The 27,484-nt window shown below is 38.8% G+C and overlaps 1 protein-coding gene across 2 annotated transcripts; it reads right to left on the bottom strand.

Moving 5' to 3' along the window:
* Positions 1–103: 103 nt before the first annotated feature.
* nipbl (NIPBL, cohesin loading factor) lies at positions 104–26,412 on the bottom strand. Of its 2 annotated transcripts, none has more exons than XM_011479040.3 (48): positions 26,013–26,412; positions 23,227–23,376; positions 22,830–22,995; positions 21,805–21,905; positions 21,539–21,650; positions 21,171–21,334; positions 20,481–20,623; positions 19,947–20,037; positions 19,124–19,345; positions 18,750–19,004; positions 17,900–18,645; positions 17,052–17,262; positions 16,227–16,403; positions 15,003–15,176; positions 14,624–14,785; positions 14,432–14,538; positions 14,256–14,342; positions 13,925–14,156; positions 13,478–13,629; positions 13,294–13,374; positions 13,095–13,195; positions 12,844–12,973; positions 12,646–12,728; positions 12,036–12,168; positions 11,621–11,764; positions 10,777–10,863; positions 10,276–10,496; positions 10,010–10,112; positions 9,786–9,884; positions 9,446–9,592; positions 7,933–8,067; positions 7,726–7,824; positions 7,152–7,205; positions 6,961–7,069; positions 6,727–6,857; positions 5,701–5,841; positions 5,510–5,603; positions 5,254–5,408; positions 5,016–5,106; positions 4,368–4,541; positions 4,038–4,228; positions 3,792–3,899; positions 3,398–3,598; positions 3,051–3,197; positions 2,395–2,771; positions 1,831–2,005; positions 1,493–1,690; positions 104–1,393 (listed from the first exon to the last, which is right to left on the bottom strand). In XM_011479040.3, the coding sequence occupies exons 2-48, from the start codon at positions 23,288–23,290 to the stop codon at positions 1,031–1,033; spliced, it is 7,638 nt and encodes a 2,545-aa protein (XP_011477342.1). In that variant the 5' UTR covers positions 23,291–23,376; positions 26,013–26,412; the 3' UTR covers positions 104–1,030. The 2 variants fall into 2 exon arrangements, with proteins under 2 accessions (XP_011477342.1, XP_011477343.1); XM_011479041.3 differs by having other exon boundaries at positions 1,031–1,393; positions 18,470–18,645; positions 26,013–26,411.
* Between the last annotated feature and the right edge of the window lie 1,072 nt (positions 26,413–27,484).

Here is a 27,484-nt window from a genome sequence, read left to right as displayed (position 1 = left end):
AAAAATAGAAACATTAAGTTCTGTCATTGAGTCTACACTATGGTTTCCTGAGCCAGCACATTTTGGTGAAGAGGTTATTAATATTGACATGTGAGCAGACAAGTGACAAAGACAAGTAGAAAATTTATTGCAGTATTTGTTCCACCAAAAGGGCACGAATCCCTTTTCCTCTTTTAACTTGAGTGACCTAATACAACAAAATCTACATTTACAAAATATCCTCCAGCAATAGGTCACATATACTGCATGCGTAGTTTCGGAATAGAATAAATTATATTCAGAGGACTCTGCCATTGTACAGCATGGACAAATAAAGGTGAACAAAAATAAAAATTCTTATTTTTATTTATTTTATTTTTTTTAAACGATTTTGTCCTTTTTTTCAAATATCTAAAAGCTAAAGAAAAATCCATCAGGATGCTAGTAATATAATTAAACTCCAAAAAACACTTTATTAAGAACATCAAAAAGACTAATTTCCAACATTCACTTAAGGTTTTATTCTTTTTTTACAGCTTTTTTTATTCAGAGATATAAACATTTTAGTTTTTTGTTGTGTTAAACTATGATACAGTGGGAGTAGAAATGAGCGACTAGAATCTGCTGCACAACAGCGAAGGAGCTCCCACAACAATGTTGACAAAACATTTCCCTCCACGTTTCGTTACTGATAGCCTTTGAAGGAATAACTGGCGAGAATTATTCCTTTAATGCCTTCAGGATTCGATCCTTCTGAACATGTACGCAAACATGAGCAGTCCCTCTGGTACGAGTCTTATGTTTTGTTTCATTTTTGCAAGAATAACCCATGTAAAAGAATGTAGTGTCAAATATTCTTGCCCTCTTGTGTTCTCTTACAAAAAATGAAGGAGAGGTCTGGTAGGAATCCAGTGAAGTTTGGCTGTTGGTTGGTGGTTTGGAAGGAGAAGCAGGGGAAGAGGGGAACAGATGGAAGTATAAATGGAGTGAGGGGAAACAATCCCCTCTCCCAAAAACAAAACAAAACAAACAAAAAAAATAGTAGGAGCCATTAGCTAGTCCCTCCTTCCCGTGCTGCATATAGTGAGCGTAAAGTCTGTACTACTTTGTTGCTCAGTTTGTGGTTGCTGGTCAAGGCAATCTTCTTGTAAATGATGTCCGACTCTTTAATAGTGTCCACCCAAGGCACCACTTTGCGGCCATCCCGTTTCTTGGCCTCCGCCCAAGGCCCTGAGTAGGAGCCCGCCATCCAGTGGATGGTATATCCATTGGAAGTCTTCTGGACAACTCGAGCTATCTGCGGTCGGTCCTTGTATTTGGGGCACCAAAGGGCAATGACATCCATAACATCAAGGATCTCACTCATACGACCAGGATCGGAAGAATCCCCCGCTCTCCTCGGCTTTCGTGATGACTGCTCAGAGTAAGACAGACAGAAGAAAAAAGCCGGCGTTAGTTCTTCTTTATGCTTTGCATGTTATTTTTGCATCTAGTTTGAATCTCTGCATCTCACCCCGGGGGTTCTTTCTTCACCATCACTGTCGTCGTCGTCCGTTTCTGGTCCCGCCTGATTGCGTGGACTGGGACCTGACATGGGTCCGCTGCCTCCCAATAGCGCATTTATGGCTTTGTTTCTGATGTTGGCGCTTGCAGATGCTTCCCCCTCCTCATCCTCTTCATCTGGATCCAGGTGTTCCATCAGCATTTTGAACTGTGAGCATTAAGTACATGGGCTGAGTGAAAGGTTCACAGATAGAGAGCTAGAAACAAAGCTAAACCCGAGGAATGTTTGAGTAAGGCAAACAAATGCATGCACACAATACATTCATCAGATGAAGCTAATTTGCTTACATCAAGGTACTGCTTTACTATCCGTCTTTTCACATCCTCCGTCAGTGTCGCGTGAGCCATGTTGTTGGAGATGAAGTCGATGGTCTGCCTTGGGTGGAAGTGGACGTTGCTTTTTCTGTTCACTGCCTTGTCGTACACCTTGGCCGACTCCGTTGGAGAATACTTCTGAATTTTACTGTTGGCAGAATAAGAACATTTTCGTTTACTCTGGAAGGTACAAAAAACAAAACAAAATTTGTTCGACTCGGAAAACTCCATCAACAGGCAACATGTGGACATAAATCTTTAGATGAAGCTCAGAATAAAAAAATGATTAAAATGAACTACAAAAAGAAACACAGAGACATATTTTTACTAGAAACAATTTACTCTTATTGTTTTCTGTTTTTTACCCATTTATTGCACTCAAGATAATAGAAAAACAGAAGAAAATTATATGTGTATAAATAAATACCAAAAACATGCAAAAAACAATTAGCTAAAAATAAGTTGAAACATATTAAAGTTATTTCAAATTCCTTAATAGCACTACATTCTATAATCTTAGAAACACCGCATTCCTACCTGTCAGAAAAACCGTAGAGATTCTTAAGATGTTGTTTCAGCACCAGCAGAAGCAGAATGCCCTGAACAGCATTGGCAAAGTCCAAGAGACCTGTGGGACTTTCTGGGAGGAGCCTCATTACTTTGTCCGCATCTTCCACAGCCAAATCCTCAAAATCCGACTCAGAATCCGAGCTGTTTGCAATGGGCTTTCTTGTCTTCTTTGGACGCCTAACCACATCTTCGTCCTCGTCGTTTTCGATTTCACTGTTGCCGTTTTCCTCCTTTTCACTTCTGGGAGAATCACAATTCATTTCTTCCTCTTTATCCTCCCCATCAGACGTGTTGACCCACTCTTTTACTTTCTTCTCTTTGCGCCTCGGTTCCTTCAGTAGAAGCTGCATAGGAAAAAAAAAGGAATTACATTTAGTTTTTCTTTTTACTTTTTGGGAATATAGACAACAAAAATAAAGAATTAACTTAATTTTTGTTTTGAAAGAGGTGCATAGCCTAAAGATAAGAGTATAATTGCCCAGAAACCAAGACAAAAAATAAACTTTGTAGAAAGGACATTGGTGGATTGTTTAGAAATTCAGCAAAGGTTTTTTTAAAAAGGACTTCAGACAAAATATTCTAAGATGAACAAAATGTAAACTATATATGGAGATGATTCCTACCTCTCTGAAAGTTTGCAACAAGTTGCTGCCAGAAACAGACAGAGTGATGTCTATGTGGTGCATGATGAAAAGAGGCTCCTCTTGACTCTGATAAGGAAAACAAGCCAGGTTGTCTGCTATGAACAGCAGCATGTTAACCTCTGTCTTCTGCAAGAAGAGAGAGAAAAAAAGTCATAGATGTTAGACAAATTTAAGGGTCTTGGTAACTTCTCAAGTAAAGATATATAAAGATTTATATATATGAGCGCAAAAGTATTTGCACAGAACTTTATTTAGACCTGGCAGGTGGTGTGCCAGAAAATACCAATTTACTCGGAGCGTGGCTGAGTTAGTGCAGGTAGACTCACAGCACTGTCATCAAAGAGGTTCAGCAACGAGATGAGAAAGGCCCTCCGATGCTGCCGGTTCCCACGGATCATGGTGTAAAGGTGGGAGCACAGAGCCGTGTGGGTCTCGTCCTGCCTGAAGCCTCTGATGGTGGTTTTACGAGGGGAATTGATGGCCTGCTGCAAGCTGTAAGACATCTTCATCCCAGCAACGGCCTTCATCTGTCATATTAGGTGATGAAACAAAACTCTTCAATATTGGGCAACAATCATCCCGCTTAAATTCATATCTCCATTCAATTGCATTGCGAGCAAATTTTTCTTGCTTTTCTGTAGCTAGTTGTCTTTTTGTGATAAGCAGTAAGCAAGAAAATGGGCTCTAGCAAGAGAAATGCAATAGTTAAAAGCAGCTCACATGGATGAATCCTGTGTATTTCTTATCAATCTCCACCAGTTGTTGGTCAGATTTGTTCCTCATGGTGGGTTCTGGGTCTGTTCCCATGGCTATGAGGTAGGGTACACACTGTGAAGGAATGAAAAAGAAAAAAGGAGTTTGTACTTACAAGCAAATACTCTTACCATGTTTTTATTTCATATTCTAAAACTAATCTTGATATATTAGGGAAATAAAAAACTAAAACAAAAAAAGTGTGAACTTCACCTGTACAGGATGGATGAGACCCTGGTTTAGCGTGAGAGCTATGACGTTGAGTGCAAAGTGCCGTACACTCGACTGGGTGTGGAAAAAAGCCTCCAACACTTGTTTCAGATAAAGTTGCATGATGGAGCTGCTCATTCCCGAAGAAATGTCTCCCATCTCCTTGAGATCCTCCTGCTTGGAAAGTTTCTTCCCTACAAATATGAAGAAATAAAAAGTGTCTTTAATCAAATATACCTACTTCATAAGCTAAATTTACCAGCCATATGCACACAATAAAGCAGGAGAAAAAAAAAAAAAAAAAAAAAGAATAGAGTGTGTTTCACTTCTTACATTCCCGATCTGCTTCCTGCATTCGCGTGTCTTCTTCCTGAAGATATGTCTGCAGGTTTTTGAGGACCTGGATTTTGAGGTTGATGGAAGAGGACCCATCAGCCAAAATGCCGTTGTACAAGGCCTTCACCTCAGGGACAAACATCTGGCTTGGATGCATGATCACTAGGAAACCTGAGAGAAAGAATCAGGAATGAGTTTTTTAAAAACGGTGCGTTCATGTACTGACACAAGGAAATCCTTCAAAAGTTTACATTCCTTAGACACACTTATTGCTGCTATGGGCTTTAACCAACATTTGTAACCACAGTGCTGTTCAGTGATGTAGAACTGCTGACTCCTTTTATTACTATACCAGATACCCATCCATCAAACCATTCCAAAATATAATCAACTTAAACTTCAAATTTCACCGGGCGCTGAGTGAATCCAGCAGTCAGTTAAATTGTTAACTAAATTTATTTCAAATCTCTTACATAAACATATTGTGGCAAATCTGTACAGATCTTTCTCATATTTGAAGAAAATTTAAGAATATAGAAAAATAAAATAGCCTCTGGTGGTTCCTGAGTGCATGTGAGACAAGAGAAACAGACAGAAATACAGAAGGTGGTGCTAATAAAAAAACCAACAGAAACCTGATCTTACCTAGACCAATGATTGCTTTGGTCTTGACCTCCTCCTCTTCATGCTTGGTGAAGTAAAGAAGCAGTTCAAGAACTTTCTCTTTGATAACAACCTGTAAAGAACACATCAAGAAGGTCTTCCGGTCATTGTGAGACACCACTGGTTATTTATTTGGTCTGTGGCACAACGTTAAAATGAAACGCTTTGATTTCTTTTGTTTAAACCTTTCAAACGTTCATGTTTGCAACAGTCTACCCACCTTGTTGTTGCCCTTGAACTCCTCCAGGTCAAAATCAAAGTGTCGGGCCAAGGCACCCACTGTGAAGAGCGACCGCAGCAGAAAAGGCTTGTTTACTACCAAGGATGAGCTGTTGGGGTCCTCCTGATGCTGAATCTTGAGCTTATTAAGTGCAGCTGGGGGGAAAAAAGGATTCAAAGGTTTTTGGTTTTAGTCAGAAATCAAATTATTACGGCAGAGACTTGACTTTTGTGTTGTATATAAATAGAGATCTCACTATAGAACTTGTTGAAGCAAGCCATGACAAACTTGTAGTTGTGAGTGACTTTGTTTACAACAGCTCCAAGGCAGCTCACACAGTGCTGAACAACCTAAAGAAACACAAAACAACAAAAGTGTCTCTAAAAAAAAAAACCTTAAAAGGAAGATTTTGATGATTATTAGGACTTGAAAACCACTGGCACACACCGTCATGCCGTGTTTGATGATGAGCTTCATGAGGTCTTCTTCAATTGTAGCAAGGAACGTTTCACTGGGATGTTCCATCAGAGGAACGACCAGCTCCAAAATCTTTGCCACGTTGCAGATAACCATGAAGTCATTGGCAGTCTGCAGGGAAGCAATTGGATGAATGCAAGAACGACTCCTGGAGATTCTCAAGTCAAAGCACAAAGAAACTAACTGAATGGTCAGATAGCATATGAGAGAACCACCACAACCGTACCCCTAGATAAAAGAAGAAAGTGACAATTCACATGTTATTTTTAAAATACGTGGCTGCATTTATTTTGAATGCTGAAAACACGTGCCTTAATATAGCTGCACTTCAAATATTTGCTGTGTCACTTGGTAACCATTCCTGTTTTTACATTTAATAATACGTGTAATATGTGTGGGCAGTGCGGCGACGTGCATCCGGGCCGCACGTTTTAGGTGTTCAGTTTTTGTGCGCGATAGCACTTAATATGCGTGCGATTAACAATTTCTCCAACACCTCAACAAATATTTTGTTAGATGGGACAATCTTATTTACGTTATTTGGGGAAATAAGGGGCAATGCTACTTTAAGGGATGCAACAAATAAACTACTTTTTTTTGCATTACTAAACAAGCTAAGACTAATCTTTTTCTGATCACTTTCTCCCAACATCACTGAAAAAAGGCAAAATAAATAAATAAAGTACTAAGGAAAAAACAACCTGACCTAACTCTTTGTTAGTGATCCTTATAAAAAAATAAACACCTTCATAAAATTTAATAGAAAGTCCTATAAACAAACTGATATGAACAATTATCTGTAATTACAGCTTCAAATCCCAGAAGATGATGATAATAAATGAAGCGTAACATCTCTAAACTATCCAAACACTAACAAAAATGTGTTCTTGTGAAGCAACTCTAAAAGACTCTCCTGCCCAAAACATTTTAACTGATGCTTTTCAAATAAACAAACAGTAAAAAACACACACAAGCATTTGATGGAAGTGAACTTACATTACACTTTGTTGTTAGATATGGCTGCATGGTCATGGCATGCTTGACCATGAGCTGGGCTCTGATCTTGCTGAAGAGGTATAAAGTGGTGATGCACGCCACGAGCCGTGTTGAGTTTACCCCTTTGTTTTCTGCAGGCGGAAAAAAAAAAAGAAGAAAAGTAAGACGCTTTACTTAATTCGGATATGTACAAAAATGTTGCTAATAATGACATACAATTAAAAAGCTGCATACCTGCAAGAGACTCTTCGTATTTAAGGATGTGTTCTACCAGATTGTCGACGAGTTGAACACAAGCCTTTTTCGCTGGTTTGTATGAAGCGTCCTCTTCAGATTTGAGGAGCTGAAGCAGAGGAGAGGAGGTTTTTTAGTTTTGTTTACAAAAATTGTTAGAATGCAGAAGTAACTACATTTGCAACACTTACATTTTGAAGAAGCTGTTCAAACCAGTCATACCCAGTGTCTCGGCACGCTGCCACCTGAAAAAGTTGTCAGATTACAAAGATTAGTGACCAAAATCCAAGGGATCTCATGCCTAAATCCTGGTTTTGTTGGACGAATATTGATTAAAATCCATGAGTCACAAACTTTGTTGAAGTCTTCAAATTACAGAAATCAAATGGAATCATCCAGATGAACAAGAAATGAAAAAAAAAAAAAAGGTCAGAGGAATAGATTTTCATGACTTTTGTTGCAGTTTTACGCTGTTACGGCTAATATTAGGCTACAGCCAAAGAAAAATTACCCAAAAAAATCAATTAATCAAACTATTCCTGTAACAGACGATGACAGCCATCATGCAGTCTCAGATTAATAACAGACAGACGTATAGTGCAGGGAGACTGACTTAGAGTGTCATAGTGGCATGATGCCTATATAAATGCTTACTTTTTGTTTTGTCAACATTTATCAAGGCAGAGGCTTCACCCCACAAGAGGAGAGGAGCATTTTAAAAAATTATTTAAATACACAACAGACTGAGAAATCATTTCAACTTACAACATCAGTGATGTTGAGAATCTTTCTGGTCATGGTCTCTTTGTCATGTGCTGGAGTTGGAGTGAACCACAACTTCTGGAATGTCTCATTGACCAATTTCTATAAAACGGCAAAGTGTAACGTAATGATGGATTAGGTAACAATGGAACTTAAGGTCAAGAGCACTAAATGATCTATACGATGAGTCATTTTGTATCTGATTCCTACCTTGATGCCTTCTTCATCATTGACTCTGCGGATCATCTTGACACACATCTCAGTAATCTTGCTGAAGGTTGGTTGCTCCAAGCAGATGTCTCTGAGGATCTTGATCACTCGCTTTCTGACACTGATACCAGTATCCTGCACACCAAAACATTAAACATCATTGACATGATAATAGTCTGCTGTGAAGCAATGCATCAGAAGCAAGGCTCTTATTTACACGAAGATCTACAAAGATGCAGTTACACTTTTTTACCAACAGGTGACAGCAGAAGGCCAAGGAAGAGTAAACTTAGCTTGTAAACATCCTCAGATTACCATAGCAACAGGCATCACATTGTCAACATATCCACTTCCTAGGAACACGTTTTTAAGATTGAGTTTTCCTTTTTTAAGTGTGTTGTGCTAAAAATGACCTCTATCATTAAGACATTTTTGAACATCTGTTGACTTTAACTAAAGGTCAGATTTTACTTTCATGGACCGGCCTGTACGAGGCTAAAGTATGGGTCTTTGATAACTTCCAGTTCTTCCTAACTTTTGAGGGTAAAGTTCATCTTTGTCCCCTGTAAAATATATGCAACTGCATGAAACTACATTTATACTCTAGATTTCATGTAGGAACCAACTACAAAATTCCTCAAATAAGATAAAACAGCCTTAAGCCTTATCCTGCTTTCATGGAGCGACGAATAAATAGAGACAGTCACTAAAATGGGTATTTTCTGAATATAATCATACAAATGAATCCACCGTTTGAGCAAGTTTTTTAGCAGCGTCCTCATAAGATTAGACAGTCGGTTGCTGACTATTATGCAGCAGTCTTATTGTTATAGTGTGTGTGGAAACAACGGATGCATTAAATCCATATTTTGATTTCTTTTTTCTTTGAAGGCAAAGACTCTTCTTTGTTTCCTTACCTGCTCTTTTCTGCAAAAAAGAACATTTCCAAATATGTTTTGTTTTTTGTTAGCTTGGGGATTTTAACTTAGCGTTCGGCGCAGCTGCTTTAAGAAAGCAGAGGATGTGTTTTGGACACGTGAGCAAGCGATTTGACATGTGTCAAGAAGGAGTCGGTTATGGTGAGGGGAATCCTGTAGTTTTCCCAAATAAAAGCCGCTTTCAGAATCATTTTATAATTACAACGGAAAATGTAGGTCGTGTTTTTCTTTGGTCTGCGTCCAGGTACCAACTGTCCCTCGGACCGGTACTGGTCCGCGGCCTCAGCGTTGTGGACCACTGATGTAGAGCACAAATTCTAATAAACTTTTGACCTTCGCTCAAACCTAACTACAGCAGTTCTACTTTAAAGCCAATATATATGTAATGCAAAAATAAAAATAAACCTATAAAGAGGGTTATTATCAGACACACTAAAGAGCACGACACGACCCAGATGCAAAGGCAAAACGCTGTAATGTCAGATAGCTTAGGAAAAACCTCGAAAATTACATTAGAACGATCTGGGAAGTCTTTTCATAACATCCCTCCAAAAAGACTAAAGCAGGAAACTTACCAGTATTCTCTCAATGAGCATGTCATAGTACTGCTCTGTGAGCTGGGGTCTGCTCAGCACAAATTTGCCCAACAGCTCCACAGCAGCTTCTCTCACGCTGGTGGAGTTGTCCATCAAACGGCCATGAACTCCACGCTGCATTTCAGACTACAGAAGAAAACAATATCAACTGTACCACTGGACTAGGAAACGGGACTGAACAATGACCAACATATGAAACAGGGGCAAAAGGTCTAAAATGGTTTTTCATTGTAAAACATAACAGAAAAACTGTGGAAATGGTGACATTTGAATCATTCAGGGGCATGATAATTTCTTTGAAAAGCACATTTAAACGTACCCGAGCCAGAATGCTGGGGTCCACTGCCACAACCTCAGACAGACATTTCATGGCTTTAGTCCTAACAGCAATGGCACTTTCTCCAAGAACTCGCAAGATCTAGAAGCAAAAATGTAAACAACTAATGGTCAGAATATTAATCCTGCTGAACTGATTTGTCTTTGGAATTTACTGAGGTATACATTTTCGTTCAGGTGTAGCATATGTTGTATATGTAATCTTACCTGTGTTAAATAAATATCAAAACTCTGGGCAAACGGCCTCATGGAGGCCAAATAACGTACGATGAGGCAGGAGTCCTCATAGTCCACAGTGTCAGAGTTCATTCTGAGAAGAACAGAGGTGAAGAAAGTTTACACACTTAAAATATTTGCAGTTACACCAAAACAAAATGTGCAAGTATTTTCTGTAAAACTCCACAAAGATTCAAACAGTCAAAACTAGCTTATCATGGAACACAGCTTGGAGAAAAACCCAAACAAATTCTTACTTCAGTGTGGCAAAATGAGCCGGTGTAGTTTTAATGATGCCGCGCAGGAATTTTTTGCGCCTTTCTGCGCGCTGCATAATTTCCCCCGTTGTTTCCATCTCCTTTGCATGTTGTGGTCCGTCGGAAGAGTCTTCGTCCTTTGGATTCTGGTTTCGCATGGACTTTTCGGCCTCTGTTGTGGCATCTCGGAACCACTGGGCAACATAAAACTTTCTAGCAAACTAAAAGACAACGAAAACATCACACAAATTATTTATACACAAGGAAAAAGAAAGAAAACCAACACAATTAAGGAATTGTTTTTAGCTTTGTGATTAAGTTAAAGTGTTATGCATTGCATGGTATTTAACAATGTGCCAACTCAGAAGAGTTATTGATTTGATGTCAGCAACTTCACTCTTATGCATTACTACACAGTCTGTTTAAATAAATAGTTTAACACAAAGGATAACAGATTTATTTTCAGATGACTGCACCAGCCGTTTAGGTCATAAAACTCACCACCAGCGATGGATCTGTCTCGGCGTTCTCTTCCAGGTAGTCCAGTAAAGCCTTCTGAAGCTGCTGGGTTTCATCAGTACCTGGAGACTATTTAATGACAAAGATACTATGAAATCTTTTACAACAATAAATATATTATGAAGTTTAAAAGCACAATACGAGTTGAATAAAAAGATAATCATTTCAATAACAAGAGTATTATCATATTTTCTCCACAAAAATGATTGTGCCCTATATTCCAGAGTGGTTTACATGTGGATTAGGATTCAAGCAACAATCCTATTGCCATAAGAGTGTTGCTTGACATATTTAACGAATCACATAAATCCATTTATGCTTTAGACCAGTCAGATGGACGCCTTCACGTTGTTGACCTATCCGATGGAGCCCTTTTATGTTAGATGTTATAGATGAGGGTCATTTGGAGTAGAATTTTTAAGCTATTGTAGTGAAATTATGCTTTTGGTTGTTTTGCTAGTTGTTCATGCATGTCTATTGATCACCAATATCGCATATCACAAAGTTTCCTTATAATATGAAGCCCTAATGTGGATTCATTCTGGTTGTGCTTATTGATGTTGATTATATTCTAAACATGCTAAAGCGGCTGACGTGTAGCGGTGTCAGACTGTGTCTTTACTAACAAGGAGTTACAGGTATTGTGAATACGCTAACACAACTAACATGTAGCGTGTTACAAACAAGTTCTCAAGTTGACATCTTCAACTCTTTGATTAATACGTATATTTTAGTGCGCTTCATATTTAAGATAAGTTTGAAGATAGATTAATTAATGACAGTGCGTCCTATAGCAATGAATTTGCGACATGAAAATAGTGTGTACCTGTTGTAGGATACGATCAATCGATCTCTGGTCCATCTTGCTGGTGACTGCGTCCTTCCTTAGACGAGAAGCCACGGTCCCCAAGTAATCTAAGGATGCTACTCTGAGCGCCATTTCTGTTTGTTTATTACTAAACTGATGAACCTGAAAAAAGAGGAGAAAAAGACAGAAGAACAAGGACTGTCAGAGCAGAAGGCACCATTACCAGACTGACCCTGACTGACCTTCAGATACAAATAAAAAAGAAAGGAAAAAAATGTTTTACCGCTTTGTGGTCACAAATGAGACAACCTGTAAACATCCACCTAAATGTGACAGTAATCTGTCCCAAATTAAAGCTACACTCTGCTTTTCCAAACATTCATACATAAACAGACTCTGGCCTCACAGAGTGGAAGGGTTTGATGGCACTTACCAGCAGTCTACCGAGCAGACTGAGCAACAGCTCAGCAGCAGGCCACTCTGGTTTGTTTACAGTTGAAAGGAGGTCCTGGACAAAGTTTTCAAACAACGGACGGTAATCCTCTTCTCCCTGCTTGCTACCACACCTGGAGGTGGGGAAAGTGGAGGAAAGTGGACGTCAAAACAAATACAAGCTAAAAATCTGGTTGATAAAGATTATGACAAAAAATAATTGTAGGAACTTAAAGTTAAGAAGAAAAAAAACGTAAAATAAGAAAAGTGGCTAAATAATCCATCAAATCACAAAAAGTGGAGAGAATGGTTTATTGAAATATTTAAAAATGTTCCAAATCACAAAAAAACAATAGTTTTAAAAGGGAAATTTGACATATTATTATTAATTGGAGTCTTATTGAATCAGAAATTCAATGGAATTGTAAACTTTTGAATTGAAATGAAATCCCCTCAACAGGTATTGATACCGAGCTCTATCCAAAAATAGAATACTGTATATTGAAACAACCAGTATGTTCTGACAACAAAAATGTGATTAAAAAAAACACCATAACTTTTTGAAAAAAAAAGTTAAACTGACAAAAAGTAGGGAAAAAGTTGATATTTACTTTTTGAGGAAGACTGAGAGGAAGTTCCGTGCCGTTCTCATTGCAGTCTCATAAGAGTTGGTAATTAAGACATCCTGATCCACCTAGGAAAAGAAAACAGCAAAAGAGATTTCAAATGACTGAAATTGTAAATAATGACGCTTTTAAATCCATAATTGGGATAAACAGCTTTTTTGTGGCAAAACGTTTTCCATTTACCTTATTTTCAAACTCTTCAAATACATCTTTGTCGCTGGGGAGATGGACCACACACTGGATCAGCTGCAGAACCAGAGCAGTGACCATTTGGATGTACATCGGCTCTCCATCCTGGTCTGAGCTGTTCAATCTAAGATACAAGAGACCAGGATGAGTTGCTAAAATGTGCTCTCCCTATTTATACAAGGAAATTCATATGACAACAGCAATGAAATGCAATAAACTTGTAAAATACAGAGTAAACAAGTAACCTGAAATTCCTGAGAGAGCGTTTGCTGGTGGGCAGTCTGGCTAAAGAGGTAAAGATCTCCTCCAAGATCAGCTGCCGGTGTTTCTCATATCGTGAGAACACCTAAACAGACAGAAAATCATATCAACAGTTACTTGCATAAATGCTAAACTTTAAAAAGACTAAAGATAACTCCAAAAACTTTTGATTATATGGTTTACCATTGTTACTAGCTTAATGGCACACAACTGCAGCTCACTGACGTTCTCCACAAAAAAAGGAGTGATTCCCATTGAAGAAACCTGAAAAAGAAGTGAGGAGTAAGCATCGGGGATGTAACTGTGTAGTTTTCTTAATATTAAACTGAGGATTTAGGTGCAAGACAGTAAAAGTGTGTAGTTTCACCTGGAGAATGGTGGTGTCTGTCAGTAGTTGGATCTCTAAGAGCTCAGAAATGTTGCTGACGATGTCACAAACTTTGTTGTATAGCATGACGATGACACGCTGCTTGTGTGTCGAGCATTTTGCACGCTTTGCCTTTGAGCTCAGCATGCCGCCTGGTAAAAAAAATAAAATAAACATAAATGAAAGGAAACAAGGAATTAAAAGCTAAAAACATTAGATACTCTAAACAGAGTTGAAAGAAACAATTATCTTTAATCTATTTTTAAATGCAAACCTCCCTTTGGAGGATATCTAAAGTAAATACATTTTAAAAAATCTTTCAATTGTCTAAACTTAGCTAACTCATGTAAAGCAGCATAGGCCCTCTGTTTCTCATTTCCCTTCTTCCGCTGGAACTCAAATGAAAGGTTTGAGGCTTGTGGATTTCCAGAGAAAAAACACAGTCACCTCCGTGTGGGTCCACCCTGTAGACCGGATCGTACTGTGGATACAGCGTGTTCTGAAGGTGGAACTTGGTGTATTGTAGCACGCGCTCAATGACATCCTCAATGTAGACCGCCTTTGGCATGCGTGCTGAGGTCATAACATTAAGAGCTGTCAGACAGGCATCTGCAGACTTTGTGACTCTTTCCATTATCAGATCCCTCCAAAGTCTTTCCTCGTCTTCAGCATCTTGGTCCTAAGGTCAGAAAGTAAGAAAATGTCAATACTTTTTTTCTGAGAACAACAAAATATTTAACTGTCGTAAAAACAATGACAAATAATAGAGAGGACCCACATGATTCATCAAAGTGGAAAGTTTGGATCCATCCTGGATGTTCTTTTCTAGGATGTTTAGGAGCTTCACTAACTTGTCTGATGGTATCTGCAAAACAGAGAGAATTCCAGGCAACATTTAAAATACGATTCCAGAAATGAGCTAAAGTGAAGTTTTGGCATAAGTCCAGAACGTACCCTGCCAGTGATGCCCATGGCCTTGATTTTGGCAGATTCGCTTCCCAGCTCATTAACCTGGTGTTTACCCAGCAGCAACTCCTGAGGTATTTCATCATCATCTGCCGCTAAACAACACAAATAATAATCAAATCAAGTGTAATCAGACCTGGAAACTAGATTGTGCTCCATCCACTGATCATTGTGATTTACCCATGGCAGTGAAATCCACATCCTCCAAACTGTCCAGTATGTTGTCGATGCTTGCCAAGAATCTCTTGAATGTGGAAGAGTCCATTAGCTCCTCTTGGGTAAGCTTGGGTTCGTATGCTTTCCTTTTCTTCTGCTTTTCCTTCATTTTCATCTTTCTGGCAACTAAAGGGAAGAAAACTCAGTTTTCCAGATCCACTTTTTATTTTTTTCGCGCCAGTTCTAAATGTTTAAATACGTCACATTAATTAAGTATAGACTTAAAATATTGATAAATTTGCACATTATCACATTGACAAAATCTAAAGAGGCAGGCAACAATCCTAATGTTGAGAAGGTCTTCAAGACTAAGGTAGACTTTTAAAAATGCTTGAATACACACTGTCACTAATGCTGGGTGGTGGAGAATCTTCTTCCGATGAGTCCCGATAGCGGCTCCCTGAGCCCCGCCGGCTGTCTTTGTGTCCACTCTTCCTGTGTTCACCTGAAGCCCGCCGTTCCCTTTCTTCAAACTCCCAGGCCCGGTCTTTGTCCCGGCGGTGACGTTTCCTCGCAGCTGTGTAGCAAAAGAATCCCTCAATTGAACTGACAAACTATTTAGAACAAATATTCTGACATCCGTTGCAAATAGGGATGTACGATAATATCGGCTGCCAATAATTATCAACCAATAGCGAACTATGACTCCATCCCGATAGGCCTAATAAGTGAAAATGTGTCGATTAAAAGGGCAGATAGTTAAAATCTCAAATTTCACACTTGCGTTGTGAATCCCCCCTGACAACATCATGTCTCCTCTGTCCATGTAAGTGATGTCATGGTTCAGCGCCTGCTAGAGAACTCTGGAACAACATGGTGCTCCATTCGCTTGTGCGGGCTTACTTTAGCATGTTAGAGACAAATGATTAACGTAATTTTTGCTAAATATGTTAGACATTAGTACCACAAGGGGTAGAAGAAAAAAAAAGCCAGACTTTATCACAGCAAATCTTACAAGTCGCCTGGAAATCCATCAACTCGACGTATGGAAAGAATATGAAGCTGCCAAGAGTCCTAACGTTAGAAGTTACCCAGAGAACTTCAGTTACCCTTTAACACCACAGCTTTAGCTCCACTGCTGACATTCTTTCGACTACTGTAACTCTTTAACCATTTATGCAGTTAACGTAATTCTGATGGATTCTGTCATGGAGAAAAGTGGTTTTGCGCCAGTATGCAACCCTTTACGTTAGTAATGTGTTGCATATTAGTGCAAAGCCGATATGAAAAGCCACTTTTCTTTGCGTCAGAATCAACCTGATTGATTGTATTGATTGTGTGAATGACAAAGCAATAATCTATATATGGCAAAGCATCAAAAAGACGATTAAATGTGTTTATACAGTTGTTTGCAGGTAAAAAGGGTGCTGTGAGTTTATGGGATAAATCAGAGTTAAACACTATTACTTTGTACTTACAAGTGATTTTTTTCGGCTATTTAAAGCCAAAAACAATTATCGGTATCAGATACAAGAAGTGGGAAATAATCAGTTATCAGTCATAAAAACTCCTTGTGCATCACTAATTGCAAATGAAGGTTTAACCACAAAATAATGACTTCACTCACATTCTCCATTGGCATCCAAGTCATCATCTGAGCTGACCTCAGCGTATTTGGGCTTCTCGTTTACAGTGCTTCGTTTTCTCTTGTTCATCTTTACCCTCTCACACAAGGGCATGGTTGATTCAATTTCTGCCAACAACTCTGGCGGCAGTTCTTTCAGAACTGCTGGGTCCATTCCACCTGGCAATTCCAAAGAATCTCAAATTAAAGTAAATCAACATCAGAAATGAATAATGCTTTGAGAATTAATAGTAACACACTGTCCTACAACCAACTCACAAATATGAATATGGGAGTCTGGTCCAAATCAAAAGCAGGCCATTACAAAGCTTACATGTAAGACAGTCACGGCGGTAACCACACGCATAGTTTTGGACATTTGAAAGATTGTTTGAAAATACGATTGAGTTAAGAGATTACAAATCGCTCCACAATCCATATCTGACAAAAATTCTGTTGTTTAGCAAAAAAACCTGCAGCCAAAAAGACTGCGCATCGTCCATAGAAAGAATGATTGGAGAACGTTCAACATCATTTGATATTGGAAAAACAGACATTTCAACTAAAATATAAGACTCGTACTTTTAACAAAAAAGGAAATGAAACCAACGAGTATAGGGACATTTTATGGACAAGTCATTCTGGAGAGTTAAGAAAAGCTCCAACTGTTTGTTTAATCTGGTTGCACTTTTATGTAAATATAACCCTTAAACAAAAAAGAAATGCATTTAAAGGATGAATTACTATACAGAAGAAAAAAAGGAAACTGGAGTGAAACCCTTAAAAAAGAGCTGATATAAACAGTTTCATTTATGCAAATGTTCTTACTTTTGCTGGATTTCGATGAGAACCTGTTCTTTCCAGATTTGCTGTGCCGAATAATCCTCTGAATTTGGTCAACTGAAAGCTTTTTTAGAACCACCACAGGCTTGGGCCGCTTCTCAAAGTCCCTCGCCAAACCCAGCCTCTCCAATTTAACCTTAGGCTGGCCCCACATCTGACTTTCAGTGGATCCACTAACATCCTTTTCACGATTAATCTGAAAGAACAGAAAAGAAAGTCATGAGCAAAAAAAAATATATATATGTATCAAATGAAATACAATTTTTAATAATTGGAAATCAAGAAATATAAAATGTAAGCAATGATTTTCATGAAATCAGTGACTTTGAAGTTAGTTCCCATTGATCAGACAGCAAAGAAATAAAGGTATTTTCCACTGTTTTTCGGTAAAATTGTATTTCAATTTAGAATAATGGAAGCTTATAAGGTTTTTTCTTTTTTTAAATAAACTATTGCAAATGCCCATGAAAAATTTATAAAAAGAATATGAAATAAAAAAGTATTTGCTGACAGGGAAAATGCTGCTTCTTTCCATCAACGTTTTAGTAAACATTTCCCCACAGTGGAAAATCTCTTTAGCATGTTTGCTTAACACCAACTACCTAACATTAATATAGTAAATAAAATATTCCTCCTACTTCTGAAAAATGGTTAGGTGTGGGTTAATGTATCAATAGAATTTACAAAGGCAAAACCAGAATTTAAAAAGGCATAAAATGGGAAAAAGAAATCATGAATGAGCAGTGGATTGATTTGGTTTTGTGAGACAGCAAGCAGTGACAGCTGAATGATTGGTAGGTGGGTAGATTATTGGTTTGGCCAGTCCAGATCACCTTAGGGATCTGGAAGTTCTTCAGGGCTCCACTATGCCCTCCCAGGAGGTGAGCTGGGAAAGAATCTGGAATTTTAGCAGCTGTTGAGGCTGGTTTGGAACCATCGTGCCTACTGCTGCTCCTGCCGGGCTCTCCCGTGGAAGAAGCGTGGTAGCCCAGCCTATCTCGATCGCTTCGGGAGCGGGAGTCAGGGGACCTCCTATCTCGACTCCCAGTCTCACTTCGATGCCTTCTGTCCCTGTCAGATTCACGGTCCTTGTCTCGTCCATATTCTCCGCGATGTGATGACTTGGACATCTCTCCGCGTCTGTCTGAGGACTTCTCGTCATGCCGGTGTTTCGAAGACTCTCGGCCTTCTCTCCTGCCGTCGTGTTTCTCCACCCTGTTCTTGATGACATCTGGCCGTCCGTCTGGCTTCAACCGTAAAGCTGTGTCAGAACCTTCCACCGCAGCCGGCCCACTAGTTGGTTCTTCCGGCCAACGTTGGGCTTCGAGGGCAGGAATAGGAGCAGCCAGACAAGGGTCGAGCTGGCCATCAGCTCGGCCTGCCTGCTGGAGGTCGATGCTCACCATGAGGGGAGGGCGGCTGGCACCGTTTCCGGCTGCAGTGGCCTCTTGTGGCGTCAGTTTGCCAGCATTGCCCCCTCCAGTTGATCCACTGCCTGGGGCACCTGTGGGGGCACCTGCTCCCCCTGCACCTGGTTCAAGGGGAAAAGAGTCCTGCTTTCTCTTTTTCAGTGGCTTGTCTACAAATAGAAGAGACAAAGAGGGGGGGGGGGGGGAGTCAGGATACTTTTAGATTGTTGCTTTTATTTATGCAAAAATGGTTACATTGAGCTATCCACCATACCTTTATCTTGTACCTCCTTAGAACACTTCTCACTAGCTGCTTCACGTTCTATCCTTTCAATTTCTGCAAGGGCATCAAGCTCTGCAGCGTCATAAGGGGAGCTGGGAGGCTGAAGACCACTGGCTCCACCTGCCTGCTGGGAAAGCTGCTGCGGATGCAATCGAGCGGCGAGATTTTGCTGGAGAACAGGAACGTGCTGAAATCCTAGATCTGCTTCCATATTGTCCGAATTTTGATCCATTCCTCCAACATCTCCTAATAAAAAGGTTAAAATGTTCAAAAGGCAAATAAGCTTAACATTATTTTAAAGCCATTAGTTTCCTATATTTACTAAATTGATAGCTGTAAAAACTAAAATAAAATGTCAATATTACCTGGCGGATCGGATCCGTTTGACTTGACCCGAGACAGCTTCAGCGTGAGTTTCGTAGAGTCCTTGTTTGGCGAGCTAACAATGTCATACATGTCTTTCTCCTCTTTCACTTCAGGGACTTTCTTTCGTTGTTGTAGCAGCTGCTTATGGTCCGGTCCCCCTTCCCTCGGCGAGGGCGCATATGGAAGCGGTGACTGGAGTATCAGTGGTGGTCGAGATCCCGCTATGAGATAATCCACCAAGTTTAGAAAGTGACAGCAAAAGTTAATTAAAGTCATCCTTCCAAAACGCAAAAAAAACAAAAAACGTTAACACACTGTAAAGCACATGTAGAATGACCGTTTATAGGGTGATTCAAATACTAGCAATATCCCAACTTTTCTAGAAGATTTGTCTTTTTTTCTTAGAGTATTTATGTCAAGAAATGTAAACTTTTTTAAGTAGTTGTAGCATTTTTTGTAAGAGTTCTGCTCATGTTCTCTACCTAGAATACAAATGTTTAAACCATTTTGATTTGTTGGCTGAATTATTCACCTATGTTTATTTAGCAGTTAACGGCTATTATAACTGCCAACAAACATATGTGCAACAATCGTATCTTCTTTTTATATTTGTTCAATTACAATAACATTAATATATGGAAGAAAAGCACTGATGTTATCCAGTGACAACAATACCAACCACTAAAAGTTTTTTTTACTGTACATGAAGCAATCTCTCTTAATTATTTGCAACCTAAAAACTTTTTTTTTTATTTTATATATTTTTTAAACATATTTTTTGTGTGTGCTTATTTTTTTGCAGTGGCTTTTTGAACTGCTTACATTTGGGTGTTCCATCGCTGGACGCTGGAGAACAGCCCGACTGTGGAGACCTCAGGGGGAAAGACGGATTCCTTAAGGTGGAGTCGCCCTCCTAGACAGGAAAAATAAAAAGAACATCAAACATTTTCTTGAAATTTGGCCCAGAATTTCTTTCACCCAAGCTTTAATATCGATTGCAAACAAACCGAAAAAGATATCAATAGATAAAACTAAAGCAATTATGTACCTGATTGTGTCAAAATTGGTATGTACAATATTAAACGTATATTTGTAATCTTGAGATGATATAGAAAAATTGAACTCAACAGGCGAGTATATTATTACACAGAAAAAATGTTGGTTTAAGACGAAATTCACTGCATTGTATTTTTACTGTCTTTAGATTTATTTAAGCTCCAGAATTCATGTCTTCAGAAAAGCTGCATTTTAAAAGCTGATCAAAACATTATATAAAGATAAAATAAAAATGCAAAAGCATAAATGGCAAGAAACAAAAATGTTTGGTTTTGGTAGAAAACGCCCCATCATTCATACCTCACTGCCCAGGCGTTGCACGATGTTCAGGTAGTCTTCATGTCTGTCTGGGTGGTGATTGGGAGCACTAGCCATCTGCCCCGACACTTTGCCCTCGTGGATATTTCGCATTCCACCGGGCACCAATGGACTTGCAACAGACACTGAGAGGTTAAAGGAAAAAAAATAGTTAATTCACTAAATAATATTTAAGATCAAACAAAAACTAATGTGGCTTTGAGGATTACATTCTCACAATTCTTTCTTGCAATACGACCAGTTAAATAAGCTGTTTTGCATTGAGATTTTTGTTTTTGCTTTTGCATGACATCGAAACAAAATTCTAAAAGAAACTTTTGTTACGGAAAACAGAAAATTGTTAAGTTCTGGTTGAGGAACATCACTAGTTGCACTGAAATCAATGTTTTTCTAATCATCTGACTGATCCCCCAAATTCAACGTTGAAAACATGATCAAAAAGAAAACAGAATATCAACAAACGTCGCTTAAAATTAGACAGTATAGTGTTCGCTGGTCTTTTACAACATGCAAATGGGATAGTTATTCATTAATACATAAATACTTTGATGAGACACAAAGTAAGACCAATGTAAAAAAAAGCTTGATTTGATACAGTGATGTACTAAACTCTACCACTCCTCCTCACGCACGCACGCATTCCAACATGCCAACACTAACCAGCAGTCTCACCTTGTTGGATCTGCTGATGTTGGTTGTAACTGGGAGGTTGTTGATGGGGATACTGCTGGATGTAACCAGGAGCAGGACTCTGAGGAGTGTAGGGGCTCGGTACTGGACTGCTTTGCTGGCCCATGTACCGACTACTTGAACCTGACTGTGGCGCCACAAAACGACTGAAAAATATTAAGAAGAAAAAAATTTCAATTCCTTCTCATTCTCTTTACTCCTGGTTGCAAATTCACATTAATAATGTTTTAAAATGAGCAGCAATACGAATGTCAGTTTAATTTATACATCACAATTCCAACAACCATAGACTGCCAAATGTGATGCACACTACCAATAGTCCGAAATAATAGCTGGTATTTGTAGCTCACCTTGATGGATTGGGAGAAATTGCAGCTGGCTGGAAGTTTGCAGGTTGGGCAGGGCTATGCATGGAATTCTGGGTGACCTTGAATGGAGGTACCATTGGCTGCTGCATAACATCTAAAAATTAAAAACAAATAAAAACAAGAAACAAAATAAATTAAAATGTTTTCTTTTCATATTCAAAAAAGAAACCGTTTTTTGTAATTTTGCAGTTTTTAATTGAATAATTACAAGAGATAAACCGATGATAAAGAAGTATTTATCGCCATACTTTTCTCCCTGAAGATGCCAGGGTGCCTGGCAAGTATGGTCTGCAACAACACTGGTGCATCTCCCTCTGGCTCATCGCTACCAAGGTTGTCCTTCAGCTCTCTGAAATCACACCAAAAACATCCTCAAATAAAGTAGAAAGCTATCAAAGGAAAAAAGGAGAGACTGTTTATAATATCAGGAAGCAACAGGCTCCAGTAAGTAAGTAGCATACCAATAACTCCAAACCATAAACATTTCTGGGATAAAGGCAGCACAATTTAAAAACCTCTGAAGTTTTAAAACTGGGTAGAGATAAATGGATGGAGCACTGCTCCTCCTCTGCCAATTCTGACTATAAGACTTGGTGGGCTGCAATGAGGCTGAACTAGGTAAACAACCTGCACCTCTCCATGTTGGAGAACACCCAGTCAGTTGTTTGGGGTTTTTTTTGCCTTCCAAGAACCAAACCAGAGAAACAGGCCTTAAAAAGTTGAAACATGAGGAGGAAAATCCCTTACAGGTATACCTATAAATCTACCAATGATAGGATGTAAATTTCAGGTAAACAAATGTTATAAATTCAATTATTTCCTCTTAACCACAAAAATCAAAACAAAATGTAAGGCATCTGATTGTGTTTTCCTAATTTGACTGCTAATAAACTGCCCAATTCCTTTTATTTTAAGGCAAAAAAATAACTTTTACCAATGAACACAAAACTGTTTCCTGTTCACGTTAAACATTTGCAAATGGGGGGAAACGATGTTGACTCCAAGACAGATGCTATGTCATTTCATATTTCATTTCATTTCAAATGCTTATTATTTTATTTTCAAAATAACAGTGCATTCTTAGATATCAGCAGTGGCATCTATAGTGCTGTTAGATTCTCCTGATTTGCCACACAATGTACTTTTAAGGTAGACTCAAAGTTTTACCACATGCAGCCCCTCAAGTGTGCCCGGGGCCTTTAAATGTGTTCATCAAGATACAGACATGAAGACATTTTATCTATACAACAGATGTATTGTTTAACACACTCACATGTGCTCTGTGGAAACCTGGCTGAGGCCATGAGCGAGTTGGGAGGCAAGATTTTCATCTCGACAGCCCAAGAGACAAGTAACTTCCTCCGCAATTCTCCCATTGAATAAGAGGCTCTTAGTGGTGGTGGCAGGTAGAGGAGAGGGGAGGGGCAGCTGGTTCAACACTACAACCAAGAGAGGGTTTCAAAAGGTCAGATTCAAGTATTTAGCCAAATGAAAACAAGACAGAAAAAAAAGGGTAGGAAAAACAATCATAAAAGAGAACACCAATGAAAAAGAATACACAACAACATGAGATCCAGAGCGAACACGAGAATATTTTGCATTTCAAAATAGAGAAGATGAATGTAAAACCAGGCATCAGTGTGGTATGCAGTCAATTGTCGAATACTCACAGTCTGTGAGGCTAGCGATACCAGCAAGAGTGGTGATGGGAACATGAGGCATATCCCCATTCATGCTGAAGGTGAGGGTGGGGGAGTGTGTTCATACACAGGAAGATCAGGGGGTTGAAGAACAACTCCCGTCCTCACATCTCCTGGCACCTTCAAAAGAACATGGACAAATAAACCTAAATGACAAGCCGAGAAAACTTTTAGTTGATAGAAGCTTAAGGTAAAACATATATTTATTCTACTGTCAATGCAAGTGAATCACCAAAAGGCAGAGAATAATAAATATTTTCAGTTGGGTAAGGGCTTTGTGCATTCTTTGCTTCACTTCAAGTAGAGATGATGCATGCCAGGTCGAAAAATGTAAATACTCCTGACTGGATTGTTCCACAAGTTTTCAAACATGCACACAAATGTCACTGACATTGTGTAGAAACGGAGAATGCACTCCAAAAGTGCTAACAAAGTGCATGTTTCTAAACATATAATATTGATCTAAAAGGAAACTAACAAGCCTCTAAGTTTACTGATAAAATGCCATTTATAAACCAATAATTTAAGAAATAGGTGCACATAAAAGGAAAAGAAGACTTTTACGAGAGCGGAGAAACAGAGTAAACCTTTTACTTTATAGAGCTGCGGATATTAGTGTTTTAAGTCAAGGTTTAGGTACTGGTGGTAATTTTTTTTTTTTTAAAGACATACATTTGGTCATTAACATGTGTGGGGTGCATTCAGATTAAAGAAATATATAATTAAATGTCTATGAATCTAAAGGTTTAATAAAAAGGAATGCTCCATTTAAAGTCAAATGGCTTGCATACTGCACAGTGTTTATTATTATTAACAATGCATTAGGCACACGCCTAGTTAAAAATAATAAAAATGCTATATTCGATACACTGTGGTTATTACAACACCATCCAGCCAAAAATGAACATCATGCATGCTGTAATACATTGAATTGTGTGCACATTAAAAAGTCTATATCTATTTACTGTATGCACAAAAAAAAACAAACTTCATTTAGTTTGAATTGTTACATTTTAAAGCAACACATCACTGTAGGGCATTCACACTTTAGGCAATGTCAGGTTAGTTTTCCATTTCACAACACTTTCTGTACTCAATGTTAATCCAAGCTTTTACTATGTGTAGTAAACAAGTAAGATAACATATACAAAGAGACTGCTGTCAAACATATTTAACATAAAGGTAGAATCAACAACAATCAAAAAATACCCGTGTTAATAAGGACAACTAAAAGATGATAACATGGTTGTATGAATTCTGTGCCATCTCTGCTGGACTGAGTACTTTTTTTTAAAGAAAAGGTTTTTTAAAGCGTGCTAAAAGAGAGCATGTAGTTTAAGAGGCTACGACACAACATTTCCCTTTCTACATTCTTAAGAAAAAAGGGGGGAAAGTGCCAAACATTACAGTGTGGACTGTCACACTGTTACAGCTTTTTGTAATAAATGCAAATACTTAGCATTCGATCCGGGAAAGACCATGAGTACAAAATGACCAAATGAATATGCAACAGTTTTTCAGCAACAACTTCTGCATTTTACTGAGCCGGGTGCGATTGCAAAGTTGTACTACAACAAGAAAGCTGGAGTCGATACTGAAACTTATTCTGCACAACGTCGCAGCACCACTGGAGGATCAACAGATGGAAAATGTAAACAGTATATTAGCAATGGATACGGTTAACACGCTGAAACTGTGCGGTTTTCCTCTGCACGCACGCAGGGGCTTGGCTCTTTGCTGACAGCTGTGAGACTGACAGGCAGGAGGCAGCACAAAGGAACAGATGCACTGTGATGGTTGGTAGCGGCAGTAGTGGGGGGCTGCATCCTCCAGAAGCCAAAAATAAAAGAAAAAAGAAAAGAAAAAAAACACGCACATTGCACGTTGAGCAGGCAGCGACTAATCAAATGCTGCGATTTCTTTTTTCCTTTTCATTTCACAAATATCTGCCCACCAAACCAAACTACACGCAACTAAAGTGAAGTTGTGCTGAAATCGTTTTCAAACAAAACGAAAACAAAGACGAGCTATGCCAAAAGCTCCATGAACAACACAATCCGAATAACTTCAACTAGTTTTGATCCTACAGTAAAACACAAACTTATCCATTTTAACGGTAGTCCCAGTTGAATCGCGGGGCTTTGGTTCACTGCTTGCAAGCAGAAGCATCAATCAGCCGCTGTGTGAAGTTGAGCGGATGAATCTTGGGAACTGTCGCCGAAGGAAGCTACAGTCAAGCTGAAGCTACGATGATCATTCTCAGTCATACAGAAGCCTATCAGTCGCTAACAATAATAGTCTTGTATTAAATGCTGGCTAGTTATGCTAACTTACTAGCAGGGACAGTTATTGGTTAGCGTCTATCGCCGCTTCGTGCTTAAATTCGGAAGCCTAGGCTCAAATATCACTAGGAAGAATAGCTCCGAGTGTAATGATTCTACAACATTTAACCATGCACTTGGGGGAAGAAAAGTGCAAGGTTGAAGAGTACTTGTGTGAGCAGCTTCGCGGTTCGCAATTCCGTAGCAACGGCCCAATCCTCGGGCTCGAAATGACATCCAGTTGAGGCCGAGCGCCTCAGCACAGCAAAAACACACCTAGCTAGCTTTGCTGGCTAGTTTAGCTAGCTTCCGTTACCTCCCGTCAACGATTCAAAACTCCGCAAGTGGTCTTGCAATAATGCATTTCCTCGTCCTTTTTGTGATAAATGTAATCCTCAAAGTGAGTTTCGAAAAGCAGCAAGGTGAAATATTTACCTTCTGATGTTACGTCCAAAGGGAGGGGAATGTTTTAGCTGTCCGTGTGCGTATCTCTAGCTCCCCCTTTCTTCTTTCTGGCAGCTCCTCCAGAAGGAACTCGATTGGCTCGCAAGCTAGCTTTTGAGCTAGCTTGGTAGCTATCAACAATAATCCGGGTCGGACTGATTCGTTCTTCCTCCGTCACTTACGGGTGAATGTTTCAACGTATCTTCATGGGGAAACATTCGTTCTTCGGAGTCTCAGTCGGTCTGCGCCGACATGAAGAATAGTTCCAGCCAATTTCGACAATAAATGAGAAATATGACGATTATTGCGATCACCAAGAGGTTCTCCTCTCGTAGAACAAAATGCCGACCGGAAGTTCTGTCGTCTGACTGACCAAAGATCTCAGGAGTGACTCCCTCCATCGGCGCCAAACAAAATGCCATGCAAATTTGCACATTCGAGCCGCTAGGGGGCGCTGTATGACACTTTTTTTGTTCAGTGAAAACTTGAGTACAAAGACACAAAGTGAATATTTAAATTCTTTCATATATAGTGACAAAAGACTGTTGAGAAACTATAATCCAAGGGTCTCAAGATCATCTCAGCGGGGGGTTTCTCACTGCTCGGGTAAAAAAAGTATCTAAAAATATCCACTTTACATTATAAAAGACTGAAAGTGCAAATCATCCCTGTTCTTCTTGATCTAAAAGCCTTTTGTGAACTAAGAAACGAGGACATGTGCCTTTTTTCTGTTTGGGATAACACTTTGGTAGATATTCCTCTTCAAATACATTTTGGAAACATACTTGGGTATTTATGTTTTTTTGGTTATGTATTGCACAGAAACTTTAATGAATTCAGAAGAAAGGCATTTAAACAATAATGTTTTGTTTTTCAAAAACTGCAATTAAAAAAAGCCTTCCTCTTCTCAGATTGTAAGAACACATTTTCTGTCTAATTTAGTTCTATTGGATCTTCCAAAGCTGTAGTTTTTTGTCTGTTTGCTTAAATATTGGTACCATCGAACTAGTCTATTTATAAGGTCAAGTTAAAAAATAGAAGAAATTAAAAAAAAAAAACTTAAGGGCCAAATGTCATGATATCATTTGTAACACAAACAAATTAAAAAAAAAAAAAGAAATATTTGAAAATAACCTATGGTCAAAAATGCCTTGCACTGATTTAAAGTTATCTTGCAACTTGTTTTAGCCTTTGGACCAGGCATGACCAATGTTCGATCAAATGCAGCACATTCAAATTTTCAATACGACTCCTATCATAAAATCAATTCTTAATTTTTCTCGGCTTCAAATATGAAATTCACATTAATTTAGGTAAAAATGAATTAAGATGTATTTCTGTTTTATGTAAAAAAAGAAAAAGAAAATTATTTAATTAAAATAAAAATCTCATTAAACTGTTTATGTGCATTTAATGCTATTATTAGGGTTCAAAGAATGCTGGCCGTCATACATTTTTACCTT

Source organism: Oryzias latipes, chromosome 9 (assembly GCF_002234675.1).
Source record: "Oryzias latipes chromosome 9, ASM223467v1".
NCBI classification, from domain to species: Eukaryota; Metazoa; Chordata; class Actinopteri; order Beloniformes; family Adrianichthyidae; genus Oryzias; species Oryzias latipes.
This window is presented reverse-complemented; position numbering and strand designations above follow the sequence as displayed.

Coding starts and splice junctions, on each gene's coding strand:
- nipbl (XM_011479040.3), bottom strand. CDS start 23,290: ATGAATGGGGATATGCCTCATGTTCCCATCACCACTCTTGCTGGTATC. Junction 18,646..18,749: donor TAAGGAGGTACAAGATAAAG/GTATGGTGGATA, acceptor TTCTATTTGTAG/ACAAGCCACTGAAAAAGAGA. Junction 13,375..13,477: donor CAGACACCACCATTCTCCAG/GTGAAACTACAC, acceptor CTTCTTTTTCAG/GTTTCTTCAATGGGAATCAC.